This window comes from Hyalella azteca, unplaced genomic scaffold (genome assembly GCF_000764305.2).
Source record: "Hyalella azteca isolate HAZT.00-mixed unplaced genomic scaffold, Hazt_2.0.2 contig10335, whole genome shotgun sequence".
In the NCBI taxonomy this organism is placed as follows: domain Eukaryota; kingdom Metazoa; phylum Arthropoda; class Malacostraca; order Amphipoda; family Hyalellidae; genus Hyalella; species Hyalella azteca.
This window is the reverse complement of record NW_025940379.1, coordinates 367,164-390,316: the sequence shown is the minus strand read 5'-3', so window position 1 is coordinate 390,316 and position 23,153 is coordinate 367,164. Positions and strand designations below refer to the sequence as shown.

General features: G+C 35.8%; 1 protein-coding gene across 4 annotated transcripts in view; it reads right to left on the bottom strand.

The window, feature by feature from the left end:
* Nucleotides 1–23,153, bottom strand: part of LOC108682366 (leucine-rich repeat-containing G-protein coupled receptor 5A-like) — a 78,927-nt gene that overhangs the window by 12,555 nt on the left and 43,219 nt on the right. For all 4 annotated transcript variants that reach the window (XM_018171517.1, XM_018171518.1, XM_018171519.1 and 1 more), the window contains exons 2-11: nucleotides 14,728–15,343; nucleotides 13,720–13,791; nucleotides 13,241–13,309; nucleotides 12,502–12,636; nucleotides 7,775–7,846; nucleotides 7,304–7,375; nucleotides 6,881–6,949; nucleotides 4,727–4,870; nucleotides 2,075–2,215; nucleotides 538–603 (exon numbers count right to left, since the gene is read on the bottom strand). In XM_018171517.1, the coding sequence (XP_018027006.1) occupies nucleotides 538–603; nucleotides 2,075–2,215; nucleotides 4,727–4,870; nucleotides 6,881–6,949; nucleotides 7,304–7,375; nucleotides 7,775–7,846; nucleotides 12,502–12,636; nucleotides 13,241–13,309; nucleotides 13,720–13,791; nucleotides 14,728–15,170 (1,283 nt within the window). In that variant the 5' untranslated portion in view covers nucleotides 15,171–15,343. The remainder of the gene's footprint in view (nucleotides 1–537; nucleotides 604–2,074; nucleotides 2,216–4,726; nucleotides 4,871–6,880; nucleotides 6,950–7,303; nucleotides 7,376–7,774; nucleotides 7,847–12,501; nucleotides 12,637–13,240; nucleotides 13,310–13,719; nucleotides 13,792–14,727; nucleotides 15,344–23,153) is intronic.

The window sequence follows — 23,153 nt, the reverse complement described above, 5'->3', positions numbered from 1 at the left end:
AAACAATATCTGATACGTGAGACTTTTACAGGCTGAAAGAGATGTAGCAAGATTCATTTATATAAAATATCTGAAAAATATGTACAGGCTTACAGTCCTACAATTTGTATACAGCTAACTCATTTGTTTTTGTTGTACCTAAAATGATTGTTTAAAAAGAGTTGCTGCCCCAAAAAATCAGACGTTGACGTTGAGCGTAACTTTATAGCCGATATTTATCTTAGTTCTGGCCACGATTTCAAATTTCGGCAAAGCGGCATGATGTTTGAAAAATAATGCAGAAAATGTACTTGGACAATTTCAGTTCCTTCATGAGACTGACTTGCAACGAAGATCTTCTGCAAGTCAAAAAACGTACCCTTAATTTGTCATGACACTAAGAAAATGATTTTCCTAAATAAAATTACACGCATTGCTTCGTCAATGACTTCATTCCTATTTTAAATGACAAGATAAAAGACTTTACGACTCTTGGCAGCAATCTACGGATTAATACTCGCCATAATCAAGCAGGAATTATTCAGGTGCGGTACTCACAGAAGTCGCAACTCTACGCAGAGGGCGAGTTCAGGTAGCGAGGCTAGCAGGTTGCGGTGAAGGTTCCTTAGGGAAATTGAGGTATAATCAATTTCTTCCCTTCATGTACATGAGAAAACAATGGATAAAAATACACAAACTCGCGATACTATCAATGAAAAAAGGAATGATTTAGTACGTAAGCCTAATGAAATGAGGCCTAATTGCTGGTTACGAGTGAACAAAACAGTTAAAAATGTTCTAAAACTTATCTATGACTTCTTTTTTTGTATTGATATTGAATGAAAAATCAATTTTTTATTCCAACATAGTAAAAAATTATTTTCAATTCAGTTTTTTTAGTTCATTCTAGAGATAATATTTTTTATGTACATTTCTCATTTCTTCACAAAACACAGTCCCAAGTACATGAACTCTAAATTTGTTTAGTACCGCCACGTCTCTGCTTGAATCTAATTCTATTCGCTTGCGTAGATACGGGTAAAGTGGCAGTGGACAAGAGGATCGGATGGTCAATTTATAAAAAGGAAAAATTTTCTCTATGCACTGTTTTTCATCTTTATGATACATAAGACTAAAGCTATGAAAATATATTCGGTGCAGAAATATTACGTATAATAAATTCGAATGGAATGCACTGAAACTAATACTACAATTTTTGTACAGTCGAGGATTACGAAAGCAATTGCATTGAAAATGGCCAATGAAGATTGGTGATTCGATTTGGCCGTGCAAAGTTAGTTTCTACTTAAATGAGGAATTTAAATACAAGCTATTTTGTGTTTTCACTTGCGTAACAGCAAAGAAGCAACAATTCACAAGTAATTTAGCAATTTTTGCAGCTACGAGCAAAGTTCTGATTGTTCTTTGCAGTCACATCGTCGTCGCGGAGGCCATGGAGGCCTGCGGGACTTGATAGCGAGATTTTATTCTCAAACGTAATAAGAAAAATTGCTATTGTGTGTGGAAAAATGCATTTGAATTGTGCAAAAAGCTCTACCAAGAAGCTTTAGCCCTTCATCATCCTGTCACTCAGCATATTTTATTCCCACCTTAAGAGCTTCAAGGCGTTTGTGCTGTTAGCAAACAAGTGAATATTCTACTGATTTACAGCGAATAATCTAATGCTCAGTTCACTAATTCACTGAAGAAGTACAAAAAATTCCTTTGAAACATATTTAATGAATATTGCGTGTAGCTGCTATAAGCTTTGTTATTTCATCTACACTGCGCCATTAATTTGAAGAATAAACACAATTTCAAGACAAAACACCTTTTCGTCTTGCTTTAAAAATATTATAAAGGTAATAATAAACTCCAGCAGACTCTCTACTGGCTAGAACTCTAGCAGCATTATTAGGTCGTTGAAAGCCAAGGCAGGCAATCTACCCTCGACGCTTGGAAGTTGGACGGCCGGAACATAAAGCATGGTAACGTGTCCCAATAAGTCTTCAGTTTCTCTGACACACTATCTACTCGCTGACCCCAGAAGTTGGATCCATAACTTTAGAGTTTCTTAACGTGACCCGTAACTCACAAGCTTTTGAGATAAGGCACGAGGGAGCAGAGGTTGGGGGGCACATGGGTCAGCGATGAGCGGTCAATTCTTATGGTCTCCAGCGAGCTGCTGCCACTCAAGTCGGGGAACTGCTCCAGTTGAGTCACTTCCTGTAAAATGCTGAACAAAAAAGAATGAAAGCGTTTGCAAATGAATGTAAATAAAGCAACTGTAAAATTTCTTGTACCTAAAGCTATGTTTGTTATGTACAGCGAAATACATAAAATCTTTGTTTCGTGGACGTGACAGGAAAATGTCTAAAAAACTATGATATTTACATTTTGGGTAAATTTGAAAAATGTAAAAATGTACTTGTATATTTTTCTTCTTCAAATTTTATTACCATTTTCGTGCATTCATGACACATTCTTCAATGTATGGTAGAAGTTGAAAAACGAATAAATCTGCATCTTGATTTACAACCGAGGCCAAATTTGTAGTATAAGTTTTGACAGTATGAGTCTAAAAAATTTGAAATACATGAGGTAATTTTTTTTGCCTCAGCACGATGCTGCTCCCTTAAATTCGAGATTGAATAGCTAAAATAAATGTGTCCGGAAAATTAAATTAGGAAGAAATAGAGTTTTAAATAAAACGAATGATGAATGGATCAAGTTTAAGAACGGTTATGAAGAACGCAAATTGTAGATGTTGAAATAGGTATCAACCAAGTAGACAATGCACAAAGCCAAAATAAATGAACGCCGATGCCATTCAGGCTGAGTGAATCGTTAACTACAAAAAACAAGGTCTTATTATGGAGATTTACATTGATGTCTATCCAACTTGTATTAGAATGTATCAATGTAAAGGGAAAATAGAACGTCCGTATCATTTTTTCTGTCTCACTCAGTGAATAATATAATCATATGAGTGATCCTAGTAAGGAAACCTGGAGTAGAATAGCTGTGAAACATAACAAGTACGGACTCGAACGGGAAGATGGAAACTATGAGGTACTTTATTATTGATAGCATTGTTGTGAGGTATATTCTTTTCAGAATCGATGAACACATTTTCTAGAATTGATGAAAATATTTATCAGCATTCATAATAATTTTATGAGGTACTCTTTACATTTAATCAAACGACATTGTCCTAATACCGGCTGCATCGTTTATTATTTCTATGGAATTTGGCGCAAAATCGTTCTTTAAATCGTTAAGATGGACATAGTGGGCTGTTGATAACCGGATTACATAGCCATAAAAATATTAAAATAGTGGCTTCCTATTATATAGGCTTTTCCTTCATGTCTCGAAGAGTAATGAGTTATGAGCTCAAATGGATGTTCCAGAGGAAAATTCGTAAGGATAACATGAGTTTTCCGGCCACCGGTCATCGCCCTCATCCATCTATCAAAGTTCAGGCGATGCCAAAACAATCGACAGCATCGCCAAGAGATCAGTAGCCTGGAGGTAGAAACACAGTCTCGTCCTACATAAAAATGAGAACCCGACTCTGCCCTGTTAGAATTGAAGTCAGTTTTTTAGATCCATGATTGGATTCATATGAATATTGTAAAATTCGTATGAATTCATTTTGTGAATGTAAAAGGTCCAACACGAGCGAACTTAATCTAAAATGATTTCATGAAAAATGCGTACAAATCACTCACAACAAATGTAGATTCCTAGTTCTGGATGGGCAGTATTGAAAAATGCTTTTTTATAATATCTATAAAATATTCGGGATGCACTCCGAAGCCTAAAACGGAAACGATTATTTTGAATGAAAAAAATGTATACAAAATGTTAAAGTTTTGAGTCAAGACCAAATTGAAGCTAGAATGAACTTTCCAAAAAATTCTCAGTACAAGGAAAAAAGTAAACTTAGAAATTTTTTTAGAATCCAAAGAACTGTTACGGGTTTATCTTTGTGAAAACCTGCAAAAGAATAGTAGTATAATTTCATTTTTTCTCACATTTGCATTGCTTCTAAGCAAAAAATAATGCTTAATATGCGCGCGCATTTTGTTACGTGGCTGTGTTCAAAGATCAAGGGAATGTAATTAAATTGGTTAAAATTTATTTGATTCAGTCCCTGGATCAAATGATAAGTGCAAACCAATCTAACGATGTTGATGTCGAGAAACAGGCATAATATATTAAAGTTTTAGTGTTTTAAAAACTGTAAATATTCTCTCTTTGAATGTTATTTTTTAATTAAAAAGAGATCGCGCAATGAATTTCGTTGTGAGGAAGCGAGCGGAAATTCGTAAATTCATGCAGCGAATTTACGAATTCATTCAAATTCGTAAATTCGTACTTAGCGGAAACAGTGCATGCATCGGGCACGATTTAAGGCGACTTTTAGTAACAAATGGCCTCGCCATACAATGAAGGCACGACGCTCGTATGTGTTGGACGAAACGAAGAACATTCAGCACGTCCAGTTTTTTGAATGATGGTAATTTGAGAACCACTAGCGAAACACGACCCTCATTTTTAGCTGTATACAAGCGGCGAATATTCAAAATCATCAACAAGTTCAATGCATAGAAGTAATGTGAAATATAACGGTGTATATGTATGGATGTAACAGTGTATAAATATATAAATCAAGTAGTGGCAAAAAGTGTGATATAGCTTCGAACTCTATTCAATAAAACCTAAAATTAATTATTCTTACATGCTTATTAGTGAAGGCAGCGCAGAGAAGGCGGAGGGATGGACATTGCGGATGGGGTTGCCGTGTAGGGCAACGCTCTGCAGATTGCGTAGTCCGGAAAAAGCGTCTTCCGAGAGACTCTCAATTCTGTTGTCCGCCAATATCCTAGTACAGAAATGATGCCAAGCTGGTTTATGTTTCCATTTAGAGTATCAGGCATCGTTATAAGTTATGAACTGAATTCCGGGTGCTCTCTATTCAGCCAAAGCTTAACTATGGAACAAATTACTGCGCTTAGACATGAATGACTTGAACAAAATATCAATGGAAAGCCTTCAATTCCAAATTTTTATTTAAATTACAGTCTTTACCACAATTTTCACAATGATGCTTCAATTTCACAGAAAAGAAACAATTGCAACGTTACTATGTTTTTCAGTGTCATCAAAATGTTTAAAACCATGGTGCAATTTCGTAAAATCCATCGAGCGGCATTATCAGAATTATTACGACAGTACATCAATAAATTTTATTAAATGTAAATTCATTTGAATAATAGAGTACAGGTGAATAATAGAGAACAGGTGAATAATAGAGAACAGGTAGCAATAGAGCTCTACGACGTGCGTGTAGTCGGGAGTATTTCGAGACGTGGGAGCGAGTTTGTTTGCGTCGAACGGAGCCGATTTTTTTCGCAAGGGAGATTCCAAGGCTATCACCGAGGGACGCAAAGAGGCATTGGCCAATCCGTGCGCGATGGCTGAGTATATAAGCAATAAAAATTCGCGCCAGGAAGATTTTTCTGAGGTCACTGACACGCAAGCACGATCTTATGCTCCATAGACGTGGATGACGGCCACGGTCTTAATTAATTAGTTGGGGTGGCAGTTTCGAACAGTAACGGTCTAGAGTCTAGACAAACTTTCAGTCAATTATACAACTGTGGCTCCAAGCTTAGAGTCATAACAAACTACAGGCAAGTCGCATAGAATTTGTGGTATTTATGCGTGGCTAACTTTAACGCTACGACCACATCGGTCGTGACGTACCTGTAGGATAACACAAGAATCAACAAAACACGCGGCATTTATGGAGACGTCAATATTATCGAATTAATGAGTACGGTTCAGCAGTTATCGCTTTGAAATATGGCAGCAGATTACAGCAGCAGAGATACGGCATCATCAAGGGAGTAACGTTGTAGAAGTTTACGTAATTATTCAGTAAAATGGCCATAATTATCTCGGACCAGGCAATGAGAAGCCCCAAGAAATAAAATCCATAATACAAAACTCGAAAAACCGACACAATTCACTATCTAACTGTAAACTTAATTGATAATCAATGTAATTAATTAATGCATTCAAATAATAATTACTTAAATATGCCTCATATAGTCATTTATCAAGATCGATTCAGTACATGGGCATAAATCGAAAAAAAACTGTGCTGATTCACTGCATGTAAAAATACACAATAGTAAAGTTAATTGCTCCTAACCCGAAACATTGATTGTAAATGATTAAGGAAATATCAGAATATGTTTCTTCCGATGTTGCCTTTTATCTTTTGATACCAAACGACCCCGCATCTCAAGTGCAAGTATCCCATTAGACTTGATGAAGACGATCCTCTCGCTTCACACCTCAACTGCAGCTTCCATTCATGAGAATAATTTATTCTACACAAAATCGAGTGCAATGAGTGAGATGGAGTTACTAAATAGCACAGTTTGTGGTTCCTAATATATGTAATGTTAGGAAAGATTTTACGCGGTAAACATGAGGGAGAAAACTCATGCAATTTCATCGAATAAGTTTAAATGAAGACTTACCTAGATGAATAATAATAAATATTTCATAGATGTTCAGAGCGATAATAAAACACACACTTGTTAATCAGTAGTTATATAATATTAGTTTATTATTAATAAATTAACAATACGCATGAAAATTATTTGTCAAACTTATAATGTGGCACCAAATTTTTGAAACATTTCTAGAAATTTGAACATAAAATATATAAATCAAGATTAATATAAATAATATAGAAAAATCATTTCAGGAATTATGGCTACCGGGAAGTTGGCTCTGGAAGATTCTACCTACCCTGAAAAAGATTTTATCTTCTAGAAGTTATTTCTTGTCTTTAAAAAAATTGAATTGCAAAACTCACAGGTGCGTGATGGAAGGGCAGAGTTGAAGTGCAGCGGGTACTTCGACGAGCAGGTTACTGGCCAGGTCACTGCAGTAGACCAGGAGGCAAATTAACGTTTTAATATTTCAAAACATGATGATGCGAAAATATTCGTTGTGCATAGTAGAGACTACCTCTGCATTATGTCTGTACATACGCTATAGAATAATATTCATTCTCTCCAGAAAGAACTATTTATTTGATTGGATCCGAGAATTATTTCCACAAACAACATCCCAGGACAAACATCATTTTAAAATAATATTAAGAAAAACAAGCTTAAAATAGATGCTCCACTCTTCATGAAGCTAAATATCCCAACCGGAAACCAATCGAAATAAACAACCCCGTATTTCAGGTAAGAATTATGTTCTCGTACACAACTTTTGCAAATAATCTTACAGATTCTCAAGAGACGGCAGAGCTGCGAAGACCTGGGGATGTACTTCAGTGATGCGGTTGCGGCTTAGAGACCTGAGGTATATGAGTTCGAATTTCTCAACGGTAACTCACCAAAACAAACTAAATGTAATTCTTTAGAAAACAAATTGATTCGAAATAAAATATTGTAACATATTTCACAGCCCGGTCTTTTCTGTGTATAACCATACGATCAAAATCACACATTGCAAACAAAGTAACTGTCTAGTTCGTATTAATTAAAATTAAAATCGATTCTCGTAAGTTATAAGTGAGTCAGGAGAATTTATTAATTTTTAGGAATCGCGGTAATTTATATAGATAAATTTGAATACTATAAATATGAATAATATAGATTCTTATGAGAAGACAATTAACCTGACAAAAATAATATACAAAATTATTTGACACTACAAAAGTATTTAAAATTAGACTCGCTCTTACAGTACTTACAGAGTGACGAGGTTGGGGAGGTGTAACAGGTCGCCCGCCTCTAGTCTCGTCAGTCTGTTTCGCGCCAGGTTCCTGAATGGTAAAGAAATGGAGTCATCATTGGCATATGAAGAAAGTTAAGAGTTTCTTCACATTCACGGATAATTAGTTTTTTATTAGAACAATGTGCGTTCTAATGAAAAACTAAAAGTTGATGTGCGACCCATATAGAATCAATTATTTTCGTAAAATCAGTTGATTGCAAACTCCTCGTGTGATTAGAACATGTGATCGAGAAGACACAGAACCTGCCCTGCTGTTGAACACGATGATTTTTTATAAATGAACGAAAAAATGCTCGTAAAAGAGGACAAGGACGGATTCTAGATACAGGACGGATTCTAGGTACAGGACGGATTCTAGATACAGGACGGATTCTAGATACAGGACGGATTCTAGGTACAGGACGGATTCTAGATACAGGACGGATTAAATCAGGACGTATGTAAGCTAAAAATTGTGAGCACACCGAGACCAAATTGTCTCAAGAAAACAATGAAAACATTCGGCTCGTGGAACGAGTTCGAAACAGAATATGATTTTCGAATTATTTTATTCTGAAGAACAGAACAAGAAGAACAAGCCTGTAATAATGATACCCAGAGAATAAGTTAACAAACTCAACATGTTTCTCGACTTTGCGGGAGATGTGAATATTCGAGCAGGAGAAATTCTACAATAAAACAAGCGATTGCTTCGTACAAAATTCATTTAAAACATAGCCTGCGATCGTAATTGTTCTCTCAAATATATAACGAATTGCTCAAAGTAATAGGGAGAATTGAAAAATTTTCAATTATAGCTGAAAATTGCGCATCATATTTCTCAATAATCAATAAAAGAATTAAAATAAAACACAGCCATGACTAAGAAATGACGAGCGTTGCCAATGCAACGCGCCAAAGTCGAATTAAATCGTCAGAAATATTCCAGTATCAATGTAAGTCGTGTACACGCTGTACAAATGATAAATAAAAGTGAGTATGATAATCAAGCTATTACTATAATTAAAATACATTTATTGGCATTGATATTAATGTAAATAATAAAAATGGTAATATAGTAATACAATAATAGTATTACTCTAAATAATATTGTTTGACATTCATACTAATTAAAAATTATAACAATAATAACATAGCAACTTAATAATAGTGCCGTATTACCATAAATAATATTAATTGTAATCAGTTTAGGTATTCCATTATAAATATATACCTACTGTTGGAATATTGTGCTGGAATATTGTGTATATCGGGGTAAACACAATAACATCATGAAGAAAATCATACGTTTCAGATACCGGGAGTTTCTTCCGCGCAATTTTGCAATCTCAAAATGCCAGTTTCTGTGAAGCAATCCATCATTTTTGAAATTTTTGCTAGTACAAGATGGAAAACACAACGGTTCGACAATTACTGGCAGAAATATCGACACTAAAAACTATCAAAACTGTTATTCCGACTTTAAACAAAGCATAGCAAGGTAATTTTTGAAACTAATATAATTTTACCAAAAGTATTAGCCATCTTGGAGTTTCTTCGGAGCTCTCAGGAAGGAGAAATCTAGAACATGACGTCAAACAAATCATATCCTAGACGAAAGTTGGTTCACTGCTTGTGAGGAGAAGAGTTTTTCGTTGGAAAGTTTTAAGGCAGGAAACAATGAGGCCGCCAATGTCAGTTGTTTGTAAGAATAACGAACTCAAGTTAGCTATGAACATATTCCAAGCGGGGGACGGTTGGACGTCGGAGCATATGTTTGTTGGGGAATGTGTCATGAAGCACGCGTATTTATTGGCTAATGGAAGAATTAAATTTTTTATTCCTGTAAGATTTGTGCCGAAAATATCTACGTTTTTAATTCCTGATATCAGTGCTTAACGCATTTTTTTTGGAAAAGAGACTGGTATAAAAATAATGAACCACATATCCTTAATCAAAGAAAAAAACAATTTCGATGGAAACGTTAGGTGAGAAATCTCTCCCTTGATCCCGTGCTAAAATGGAAACAAAATGATATAAAAATACGCTGTACTTTTTATAATGAATGTTGTTATAAGTTCGTGGACATTAATAGAACGAATTACTACCAAAAACTATGTTTTACTTCTAACATTTATATTCGAGGAAGTATTTATATGTGGTCGTGAAGAAAATACTTATTAACGAAAAATAGTCCTTGAAATATTTAGATGACCTCCTGCAAGTTCCGAAATAATGACCAGCAGATTTCAATTAAATTTATTTTGTTTGAAGTTTTCGACACTCAAATTATTGTACGGTGAGCCAGAAATGTCCTCAAAAATATTTTTCTCTCAGAGCTCAGCCGAATTACAAAGGTCACCAGGCCTACACGGAAAACCTTCGGCGCTAGTGCGGGTGGCCGGGTTTTAATTAAAATTTAATGTTGTAAAATACCATTCATAAGGGTACGAATTTTTCGTCCCCAGATGTAAGAAATTGGTAGATCGATAGCGGGGCGGTGATATTTTTTTCAACTAACAAATGGGATTAATTTCGCTAACGAAAAGTTCAAAGGACACGCGAAAGTTTGGATGAAAAATAAATTAACGTTAACCACGCTTTTTCTATCTGGTATGAGTTTTTTTATGGATTACGAATGCATGGGCGCAACTGTTAAAAACGTGATATCAATTTCTGCTGACCAACAGGTACCTGTGATTTTTCTTATGGTAAAAAGCTATGAGTTTCAAGCTCCGAAAAGTGAAAATACGTAAGCGAAGTCAAGAAAATATCCAAGAACCTACAGTCCTACACCAATATGACCGAAATACAGAGCTGAAAATTCAACGAACGAGCCTGTTGTGATTTCCGGTAAAATAAAGATTTCATTGAATTGAACGTTGAATTGGCTCGATCAAAAATAATAAAGAGTGGCAGGAAACAGAGAAAAGTTCATAGAATAATTCAAATACTCAGTTCAAAATTGAACAAGGACAAACGAAATATGAAACGTCCGCAACAAAACACGGTAACACGAGTTAGTTAGGTTTGTGGCCAAATGTTTACTAGCGCTTTAGCTATTTCGCTATCTCGCACCGAAAGTCAAGATGGACATCACCAAAGAGAAGGAAGGTCTCTGTTATCGAGAGTTTCTCAAATCAAAAATCGTTCATCACCCACAAGCGGCGGAAGGTCTCAATTGTCCAGCCCGCTGAAGCTGGCTCGAAGGAAGCAGCGTTATCATCTCAAAGAGATGAAGTGACGAGGAGGGACAGGTGAAAAGCAACAGAAACTAGACACTCGAACAAGAGGTTGCTTACATGGGACGTCGGCCGCCCGCAAGAGAGAGACAGAGAAGGGAAATGTAAGGAATCCTACCTAAATAATAACTTAATGTGAGGTACCCTACCTACCTAATAACTTAACCCCACAACTGAGATCTGCAGTCAGACACCGCGAGCTCAGGGGTGGGGCGCTTAGGTAAAATCCCCCTAGGAGCGCGAAATCAAGGTAACACGAGTTATTTTCCAAAAGTCAGTGCGCGTTTGAATTATTTTATTCGTCAATATTTGTAATGTTGTAACAAAGTAATATTTTTATTTGAGAAAAATATTCACATCAAAAAAATGAGGTCAGTGTTTCGAATACAATTAACGATGACATTTCCAAACTCAAGTGCAAAATTGTTTGCATAAAATTGTTTTTTTTTTGTCAGAAATTACGAAAAATTACTGAATATTTTAATACAAATATTGCTTTAAATTCCAGACAGATGAGGAATTCATGAATAGCAAAGACTGAAATATAGAAGCAGGGAATTCTTATGAGAAGGAAAATTTATACGGCAAAAAATTAAATTAAAGTCGACACGAGGATAATATCAATGAAAATGGACAAAAAACTAACTCAGTACGAATGTTTTACTCTAGATCTTTTTCAGTCGCGCATTAGGATTTTTATTTCTACTCGCACTGCGCTCTCGTTTATAACCAGCCACAGGAAAAAAATACGACCAAACTGAAAGCAAGGCAAGTTTTTTTTTGAGGATTTTAGCCGCGTATTTTTCCTTTCAAGTGAGAAAAGTTTTAGTTATTCTGGTGGTAACGAAACGAAGATGGACGATTTGTTCTAAAATTTTCAGGGTCTCGTGTTAAAATTTGCTCTCAGCCATAAGTTCCTTACGATTCAATAAAAAATTTTGGTGAAGATTACAATTGAGCCATAAAATGATGGAACAATGGTTCATAATTAACAACAATTCGCCGAAGCAAATCTCGATCGATAAAAGACGGTTCGTAATTATTTTTATCAAAAATCGATTCAAATAACCAAGGATTTAATCATGAATGGATTCACATTGTGATTAAAATAGTAACGAAATAATGTATGATGAATTTGACACCAATTCACTGTCTCTCGTATCGTAATTATTGAATGAACTTGCTGTCTCCAATGCTCTACTTTTAATTACTTTCAACCTAAAATCCAATTCATCTGACAGGTTTTTCATGCAGAGTCTCCCATTAAATACTTTGTTTCTAAAATATTGTTTTATCTTTGTTGTCTTGTTTTATTGTTTTAGTTAGTTTATGTTGTTTTATTGTATTAGAGCAAGACGTCATTGAGCCTGATAAGATAATAATAACATTATATGATACATTAATCACTGTTTTCAAGTTTGTTCATAAAAGGAATATTATCTCTGAATATATTATGACTCACAGGGCTTTAAGGGACAGTATCCTGTTTACCGCTCTTGGGATGGACTCGAATAAGTTCTTCTCCAGAGACAGCTCCTCCAGCGCAGTCAGGTTCAGGTCGTATGGGAGAGATGGCAAGACGTTGTCGTCCAGTAAGCTGTGATTGGTGAGTAGTGGATAATCTTGAATTATTGTATCTTGCTTACATTATCTTCAGTAATTATGAATTTTTCATTTTATTAAATTTATGCATATTCTAAAATATCGGAAAATGGGGATAAAATTCAGCAATCAATGATAAAAGTTTACAGAAAATTCCTGGCTGATGGCTTGGTTTTTCAGATTTTTAACGAAGCATAAATTTAAACTCGAAAGCCTCAATGTATTCTATATCAGAAATGGAGCGCGACTCGGGACCGAGTTGATGGAACGTCAACTTAACTCAAATTGAAACGCGTCTCACTGGTTCAGCATTCGGGGTTATCGCAAGATAAAATTCTGCTTCATACTCTGCCAACTAAATAATGACAGTGACAGAAAGCTGAACCGCTACCCGTTGGCAAAAATTGTGATATATAAAACGGAATTCGGATGAATCAGGCGGGTTTAAATTCATTTTATGACAATGATCTATATGTTTTGAAGTGTATAGAACGTGCCAAAATATCTAGTGCACAGATATTATAAGTAGATAGTGGAAAGTTGAAAATAATTATTATAAGTTAAATATTAACCGCTTAGCATAGGAATAAGATGCTCACAGAACTCGAAGGGGTGGTGTGAGAAATGCATGGGGAGCGATGCTTTGCAGGTTGTTCCCAGACAATTTCCTGCAGAATGAAATTTTCGGATTAAAAAATCATTTTCGTGGAAATTTATTTAGACAGAACAATCACTTGCGCTAGAGCGGGAAAACTAAATTTATTTTATTATCAGCAAATCTATTATAAATATATTCAAATCTCCTACCGAGAATAGTGCGTATAGTTCTCGGTATAAATTATCTGGACAATCTTGATACATCAAAAGTTAATTACAACATCTTTTGGCGCTACTCAATGATATGAAGTATTAAAATTAGGCTCGAATCAAGGGAAATCACAACTTTGAGGTCATTTAACCCATGTCCGACTGCGTAATTTTATGACGCAATAATCGTACCGAGTTTAGGTACAATTGTATATATACAATTGCACAAGGATTAAGTATATATAGGACGACGAAGGCACTGACGACTCACAGTTGTTTGAGGTGAGGGTAGCTCGTGAGCGCCGAGTCTTGGAGTTCCACCACTAAGTTGTCACTCAAATCCCTGTTGAATGGCAAGTTTCATTTGAGATTTTTTTATTTTTTTTTTCGTTGAAATATCCCTGCTGAAAGTGAACTGTATTGCAGAAAAATAGCTTTTTGTTGCAGTTTAATCTCACTTGCACATAGGACTGAGCTTATAAGAATTTAAACCACGCCTTTTTATAAAAAGTATTTATTCAGATAGCAGTAAGGCAAGGCGAACAAATGGGATTTGGTTGAAGCTCGTCAGTAGAGAAATTTTTAAATAACAAATAAATATCTAGTTATTTCGGGCAATTTTCAAATTATAAAGCTGCAATAAGATCAGCATTTTATGTCCATCACCAGTTGTACAGAAAAATTGCTTCCCCAATTAAAATAATGTTTTTATTTTTAAAAAATTATTTGAAACGTTGATGTTGTTCACTAAACTGTCGACTAAACGATATCCAAGTCGTCGCACGCGATGGATGAGGATTGGAGGACACATAAATCAACTAAGGTTGATTTATGGGTTGTAGAAGATATTAAATATATTAAATGGCTACCTAGATCTCATGCACGAATCAAACGCTTGATGGATACGGAGAATAGACCATTATAATAATAAGTTCATGATGTCGCATTCGATTTTCAAATTTATTCATCCTATTTTGGATGTTATTTTCATATAAATTCGGAAGAGAATCGGGCAGGAGTTTCATTTGCGCATATATTAATTTTCCGTGTCACCATGTTTATTTATATTTAAATTTTCTGAGTTCTTTTGTCATACCAAGCAGCATAATTCAGCAATGCAAAGTATGTTCACCATTGCATGCTAAGCAGGGTTATTCGCTATATGAACCCGACTTTGGAATCAATTAATGGCCAGTTGCTCAAAGAAGAAGCTGCCGTACCAATGCTTAATTTTCCACTTGAGTTATGAGAAGAGTGAAGATATGAATGATGTACTCACATTGCCACGATGATTTCGTTTGACGGCTCGCTTGCTTCCAACAAAGGGACGGGCATTGAACGTAGCCCTTGCCCCGCGCATGACATGGCCAAGGGTACGCGACCGGGAGGAAGAGTCGTCGTGATTCGTCGAGGGGGAATGTCCCAGAGACCTGGGAGGATGGCAGGAGGAAGGCTGGGGGAACAAGTGCATGGATTTGGACACATGGTGGAGAACGAGTCACTTCGAGAGGGAGGTTTAACGCTGCGGGTATCCCTGATGGAGCTTGGCGGTGTCCCATCTACGGCGATTGCCAAAAAGGTTGGATGAACTGCGATCGAGAGGAACCCAAAGAATCTCGAAGACACGTGTCGGGAGTAAGAAAAAGAAGAAATGTGTGAAATAAACGTGCAATGAACTGAAAAAAGTAAGATCATGAACAGAATGAGGTAGTTGAAAATCATCTTCTTAGGTCGGCAGAACGTGGTAGAGGAGGAGAGGGCGGGACGGCCCGGGTAAGAGCATGGATGTCAGATGCATGGAGGAGGCAAATGAGAGCTCTTCGATGAAACGTCCAAGCCCATGGGAGGACATCGAACCCTGCACCCGCGCCTCACATCAAGCCGGCAGTGATGGCCTGGAAAAGGCAAGTTTAAAATATTATTTGGAATACGTGTCAACATTATTTTTACAATAATATTTGCTTAGCACCCGCGCCTCACATCAAGCCGGCAGTGATGGCCTGGAAAAGGCAAGTTTAAAATATTATTTGGAATACGTGTCAACGTTATTTTTACAACAATATTTGCTTAGCGCCCGCGAAAGGCAATATGCTGGAAATGGCCTGGAAAAAAAGGTCAGTTTGAAAATATTATATGGAATACTTGTCAATGGGATTCATCGAATAATATTTATTCAGCTGAAATTTCAAATATACACAGTAATGGTTTAGACAGTTTCAAAATTCGAATCATAAAGTTCCTTCACATGCAGCGAAAAATTAAATCTTGGAAAAAACAAACATTTCTTGCAATTTTTCGTGATTGACTGGACACGTTGACGCCTGAAGCCATCGAAAGAAAATTATCATTAACAAGAACTGAGATGAAAAATAATATGAAAAAATTACGATGCTTCGAGTAATGTAAGGAATTGTACCATGCCATAGAATTTTTTTTCGCGTAGTTCTATCTTAATGCTGCGCTGATTGAGGAACTAGATTCTTAGAAAATTTTTATATGATTCGGGAGTATTCATCTATTTTTTATTTTCTGTCGTGACCGGTATTGTAATTATGCCATTTTCATTAATAACACAACCATGTTGTTATACTTTTTCTACCATTTAGCCACGTCATGTATAATAAATAGCGCATTGAATCTATTTAGCACACCCAACGCTGAAAGCCAAAAGATTTTCTAAGATTCGTCGTTTTTCAAGCGGCTTCACGGACACGCAACATTAGCACGAGAGGCCGACTACTGCAGCGAGTCACTCAGAACCACTACCTCGATCTACTCAACGATGGCCCCTACAGCAGCGGTAAAGCAACGCCATGAAATGCTCTCAGCGTCTCGGCTGTTTGTCCACAAAATAACGCATGGCTCTTCAGTTAGTGATGATAATTAAGGAAGGGCATTCATGCACATTTAAACAGCAAAGCTAGGAAGGGAATTACCAGGAAATAATACGGCGTTCACCGAATATCGGTGATTAATGGTCTGAGATAAAATTCATTGTGTAAAGCATGGATGTAAGCCTAAGATATAATGCGGAGTTGTAATAAAACCTTCACATTATTCCTGAAATTCAACCATACTATCGCATTCTAACTAATGACACAGAGCCCAAACAGAGGAAAAAACTATGACACATATTTCAATGTGACATATTTCAATGAAATATGTGACACATATTTTAAACTTTCAATAAAACTCTGACACATATCAGCGCGTACAAGGAAGGCGATCATCGAAGTCAGACACAGCGGGACGTTGCACCTGCAGCCGCCTAGTGCGCCTCACATCAGGTCACTTGTGATGAGCACGGAGCTTGTGTGTCAAGACCACCCGCATGTCAGACCACTCGAAATTATAAGCCTGCTCGTAGACCTGACAATTTTGTAGCCACGACTTATTATCTCGTGTCGCACGCAGCCACGATTTAGGAAGTCCGTAAATTAAAAAAAAAACTGACACATCGGGTGAATATCTCAGGAGTCTGGAACCAGATTTTTTCTCTCTACTTTACTTGTTAGGTGAGACACAACGGCTGCTTTCCATGACTCATTAAAATGAACTGCAAGCATTAGCAGGGTAAATATGCCCAACATATACCCGATTATCATTTGTAATCGATGCAATACCCATTGAAAAGTACCAAGTAGCGCTCTTTGAAGGATTAAATGAAAACGAATCAATAAAATCTAGGTTTCATTGAGAAAATCTTAATATTCATGATTATGTTTCCTCATAAGCTGGCAACGTAATTCGATCGGTTGGCATTCTAATTAAATAGTTAAAAATTTGGCCATTAATTGACTGCCTTCAACCGAGTTGAATTTAACTGAGGTTAGTGGTCTACAACTAAGTTTTGAGACCGTTTACATTTGAAAGCTTTGGATTTCGATAGAAATTCACAGAAATCAGCTTAACTCAGGAATTTTTCCAGCATTAATATGCTCATAGTGATCTCAATTCCTACTAATGAAATGTACACTATATATACGTGTAAGAAAAAAGTCACTCTGTAATCGAAGAAACGAAGAATAAGACGTCGTACATTTAAACGTGAATCTTTGATGCTGCTTGCAAGCTCCTTGCTCATTCACCATGAAGAAAAACGAGACAATGAAAGAGTCTCCCATTTAAAAAGGCACGATTAACAAAAAATTTCGTAAATATTCGCCCTTGCTGCTTTGATGTTTCAACCGTCTAGCTGAATTGGAGCTACCGAGAATAACGTACAGGTTTATGGGCTCAGAGTGACGCCAAAACTACGCTTGCTTTACATGAATTCGCCTTGAAATTTGTTTTGGTGGCTGCCCCTTTTGTGATGTATGGGTTAATTAGGCAGCCAACCAAGACATACTAGTCAAGTTACTCCCGTAACTGTCACATCACGTCGAAGACTTCTAAGGAATTAAACTAATTAACTCTACAACTCGCGTCCAATACTTGTGTGAACGATACGCACCTGGAGCTTCAAAACTTTGCATCGAAACCAACTAAATAATTTAAAAATAAGTGATGGCAGCAACCAAAATGAAATTATCTAAATGAATTTTCACTGCCTTGCATTATGTTCTGGTAAATAAGACTGAATTTATTTTCATTTGAATGCGTTGGCTTTATGCTGTTTTCGCATTCATGAGGGATAAAATAAAAGATCTGCTCTTGGATTAAACATAATTACGGAACTCTTTGGCATAACGCGTTGAGAACTTCTTATAAAACTAATCAAAAATGTTCGATTTTGAATGTAATGGTTGATAATTCATTTACCCTAATTTAATATCATTCTCGAAAATTAGTTCCGTCCATAACTGCTTAATTTGCTCACGTTTGAGTCTTCTTCTTTTTTTTTTTTTTTTTTTTTNTCTTTTTTTTTTTTTTTTTGTCGCATGCATCAAAAACATCACAAGAGAAAAATATCACTCAAGATGTGACTTAAGCTTGAGCATAACAGCAGGGAAGCGCTAGACAATGGCATGGAAACTTAACAACTTTCACAGTCTACAGTAGTGGTAGGTAATTCAAGGGTAAGAACACCATTATGGTTTTATTGAAGTGTAATGAGCACAGTAAAGAGAACATTACGATGCTGTGAGCACCTAATATTGCGCTACTAAGGTGCGCGCAGTTATTGGGATGCTGCTTATAAACGGACTCATTCTATCTTGCTGTACTACAAGTAACAGAGTAACTCATATGCAGAAGGTTTGAATGAGTTATGAGTGAGATTAACTCATATGCAGAAGGTTTGAATTAGTTTTGAATGAGATTAACTCATATGCAGAAGGTTTGAATGAGTTATGAGTGAGATTAACTCATATGCAGAAGGTTTGAATGAGTTATGAATGAGATTAACTCATATGCAAAAGGTTTGAATGAGTTATGAATGAGATTAACTCATATGCAGAAGGTTTGAATGAGTTATGAATGAGATTAACTCAATGAGATTAACTCATATGCAGAAAGTTTGAATTAGTTTTTTACTGTCTTTAAATTTTCGACAAAATTATTTCTTAGCATGATCATTTATTTGAATGAATACTCGCAACTTTATTGGATGGCTTAGTTCCTATGAATTATGTATAGTGTTCCGAAAATGAGACTCATTTATAATTACATTGGAGTTGTCAGTTCACGGTCACACGTGCGCATATTAACAGATTTTAAATGAATGTCGAATTAAACTTTGAATATCAATTTTAATCATTTATCACTAATATATTAATTTTCCTCTCATTTCAATCACTGATAGACAACAGCTTGAGAAACTTAACCTTTATTATTAAGGCCATGACGCGCGTTTTGATCTTCCGTCCGTGAGTCATCATGAATTAAGGACGGATTACCGAATCAACCATGGAGAAGTCCACTTTCCCGGGGCTGATATTTCAGGCAGCTTTATTTCTCCATTTGAAAAACCAAACTAATGAGATTACGGTCAGTGAAGGCAAGTGAATCACCGAACATCGTTGCAGAGCTCGCGTTAAAATCCTGATTTGGTCCCGATATCGCGTCCAATGAATATCCAAACAATCTATTCATCCAATATCCGATGGTATCCTGGGCAACGATTGCCGTTAAGAATTTGTCTATACTTCCACAAAACTAGGTTGTTTCTCCTAAAAAATATATTTATTGGTAAGGAAAATTAGAGCCGAGTAAGCTTTTGATAATATGGACAATTAAATTTATTTCGGGATCGGGCCAAAATCATCGCTGAAAATTTAATATGAATTTCACAGGTCTAAATTGAATTACTCTCTGAAATTCAAAGCCTTAAATTAGCGAAATATTTCATAATCATTGGTTAATTGATAAAGTTTATGTGAAAATTAAACTTTGATTCAAGAACTCTCAAATATTCTTGAACTCTCAAGAACAGAAGTACTCATTTTAAAGTAATTACAAGCTTTTGGGAACTGTACCGAAGAACTGAACATCTTAGATAGAAGTTTCAGTTTATTGAGGTGAGCCCTGAACAGCATGCACTCTTGAGCGCCGAGAAGCGATCGCCAAGTCTTGGGAAGAGAGCTCGTTAAGCATAATTACGGGGCACATGGACCACAAGTTTGTTTCAAGTGATGGACACGATGTGTTCTCGGTTCCGGCATCGCTTGCGCTGGAAGAGGGCGTAATTTTGAAACGACTTGAGCTTTTGCTTCATTTCGAAGGAATATTAGTTTTAAGTTGTTCTTCGATGATATTTAGGAGCTTAATGGTTGAAGTTCTCAGTTCATTGCTGGAAATTAGTACTGATGAAAGGGCTAACGATAATATGAGTAGTTTCACCTTGGATGGAAATGAGGCAAACTTCAGTGTTAAATGCTGGGGAAAATAGATGCCGACAGCAATGAAAACATGTGCACCCGAGTTTACGATACTCATTCACATGGCTATTTAACGCTAGTTATTATATAAAGGCTCTAACAAATTATCATAATAAAGAATGTAGATTTTGAAACTACACCACGCAGGAAAGTCGATTCTATTAAGAATCGTGCGTTCGAAATGAATAAAGCAGAGCGAACTTCGATAGTAACTCGATGCTCAAAATGCATTATCTTTCTGCCGGTGTAGCAATTTGTTGCATCAATTCAATTGCTTGTTTCTCTGGATGAATAATAGAAAGTAAAAGATAAATGGAGCGTAAACGACTGAGTTCTCAATGCCAGAGCTTTTATGAGCGGCAATTTCATTGGTGTCATGGAGACCGAAAATGAAATTTTCCTAGCATTAATACTTTTATCTACGATTGGCTCGACTAATGTTTCATTGTTATCAGAGTAAATCTCATTCTGCTGACATGGAAAATTAAGCAAAGATATAAAGGCTAAATTTTGAGTGATACTGACACACCTGCCTTCATTCACGTTTAGTTAAGTTCTATAGTTTAGCTGGCTCCAGCTGCACTAGTGCTACCTTTGTTAGCATTTAGCTGTTCTGGGAAGTTAATTTTTAAATGCATAGGGCACGAGCACTAACTCCATGTTGCATACATAAATTATTGTATTATGTCACCCATATTAAAAAATGGAAAGGTTCAGATTCTTCAAGTATGTTTAATAGGAATGTAAAACATAATATAATGAAGAAATGGAAAATCAAAACGGTAAATTCTTTGAAAATTGAATAGCTTCGAATTTCAAATTAAGAGCAACTGTCAATACTTTGACTCTTGTTTTTGGAATCCTCCGAAGTTTGTTTGCGTTACTACACCACATATGGAAACAATTCCATTTATAATATTAACATTGCTATAACTTTTTCCAAATGACTTAATTGCATGTTCAGTATAAATTAAAACTAACATGAAAATGCTTGCGATGAAAAATGAATGCCGTGCCACAGCGACACGGCAAGCGGTATGATGGATCAATCACGAGGTGTACAGGATTACACGCAGAATATTTCAACGGTGGGATCCGATGAATTAATAGAGGACAGAATGTATTATTTAATAGAGGACAGAATGTATTATTTAATAGAGGACAGTATGTAAAGTCTGAAGTTTATATGAAGCCGATAAAAAAATAATGAAAATAATAAAGCAAGAAAACTATTCATCCATGAACATATATACATTTTAGTTTGTATATTTTAGTTTGAGGTGCAAAGCAGTCAATACTCACAAGTATCAAAAGAATAAATCTTTCAAAAGAAGTCCAAAAAATTTTTGGGGCTCTGGATTTGAGGTGAAACAAAAACTTTGAAATGTCTTGTTGTCTTCTGACAAGTTTTTATCACGAACATACAAGCTGCCACTGCAACACCTAGAACATAAAAGAAAATTTTGGATCAAATGAAATGTGCTGCGAGTTGCCGCACTGACTGTTGAAACTTTATAATAAAACGTAGCGTGAGTAAAACAAGAAGTTTTTAGAAACCCAAACAATGCTTCTCTTCATTTACGCTATACATTTGAACCTTGTAAAATATTCGAGAACAAGAAACGTTTCTGCCATTGGCAAATGAATGAATAATTCTGTACCCTTCGTGCGACTGAATTTTGAAAAAGATTAGGATAGAAAAATTCATAAGAATGGCTGCATCATATGAAGCAATATTTATCAAGATTTTCATCGTATTATCAAACACACAGTGTATTGGAAATTGAAAACTAGTTATTAGTTATGTAATGTTCGAAAAAAAATTTCTAACATTTTACCACCTTCTGACACGAGCAGACTTTTTAGTTTCGAGATCAGAAGAAAACAATATTAAGGACATTCAATTTAATCCTATATTAATTTTTGGCCATCACGAATGAATTTTGAACGAAATTAAAATTTTGCTCATACTTTTTTGATCATATTTCCGAACACTTTACCCTTACCTCGAGTGGGAATGGTCGCAAATTGGTCGCTAAAAATTTGGTTTACGGTATGAAAATTCAGAAGTAATGGAAATTAGGGTACGCAGGAAGTGATGATTTACCAATGAAAGACAGAAAGTTTTGACAAAACTCGATACGAGAGTTCAAGATCCAAACTTGTAAATGAAAATGCGACGTTATTTGAGGAAAAGTTTGAATTGGAAAATACTGTAATTTTTAAATTGAGCAAAGTCCACTGCTAATTGAAACCACTGTTTGGTGACGCGACGATACTTTGAAATACTAATTTCGCCTGAGGTGGAAATATATAGGGAATATATTTCCGATCACGGAAAGGAAATCAATCCAAACGTATATCATCGTCATCAGGTTACCCAAAAACATAAATTACCCCTGAACGAAATAATAATTAATTTAATAAAATTTTCTTACAAAACGTTTCGAACATTATGCCAGCCTTCAAACGTTACCTCAAGCATTGCGTAGCGAACAGGAGCGTCGAACAGGCTTTCTGCAAATAACAGTTCGCCAAATAACAGGCGAACAGAAGTATTTATACATTTGCAGATGCATAAATAGGTAGATATTCGTTTCTTGTTCTCGAATATTGCAAAAGATTCAAATGTATACGAGGCCTCACTCGTTTTCAGGTTGAGTCTAGTGTCAAGCTCTGCCATCAGCTCAAAATCTTCATGAATACAACTACAATCAAAAGGAAGAATAAATGAACCCGAAACGTATTCCAACCTAAATTAAATTGCCAACTTCCAAACAACTATAATAGTTCTCATCCCCTACAAACATTTATCCGATATGCTCAAACGGTAGTTACGTTCGCCAGAAACTTTTCCATTTGAATTTATTCGTTCAGTGTTAATAAA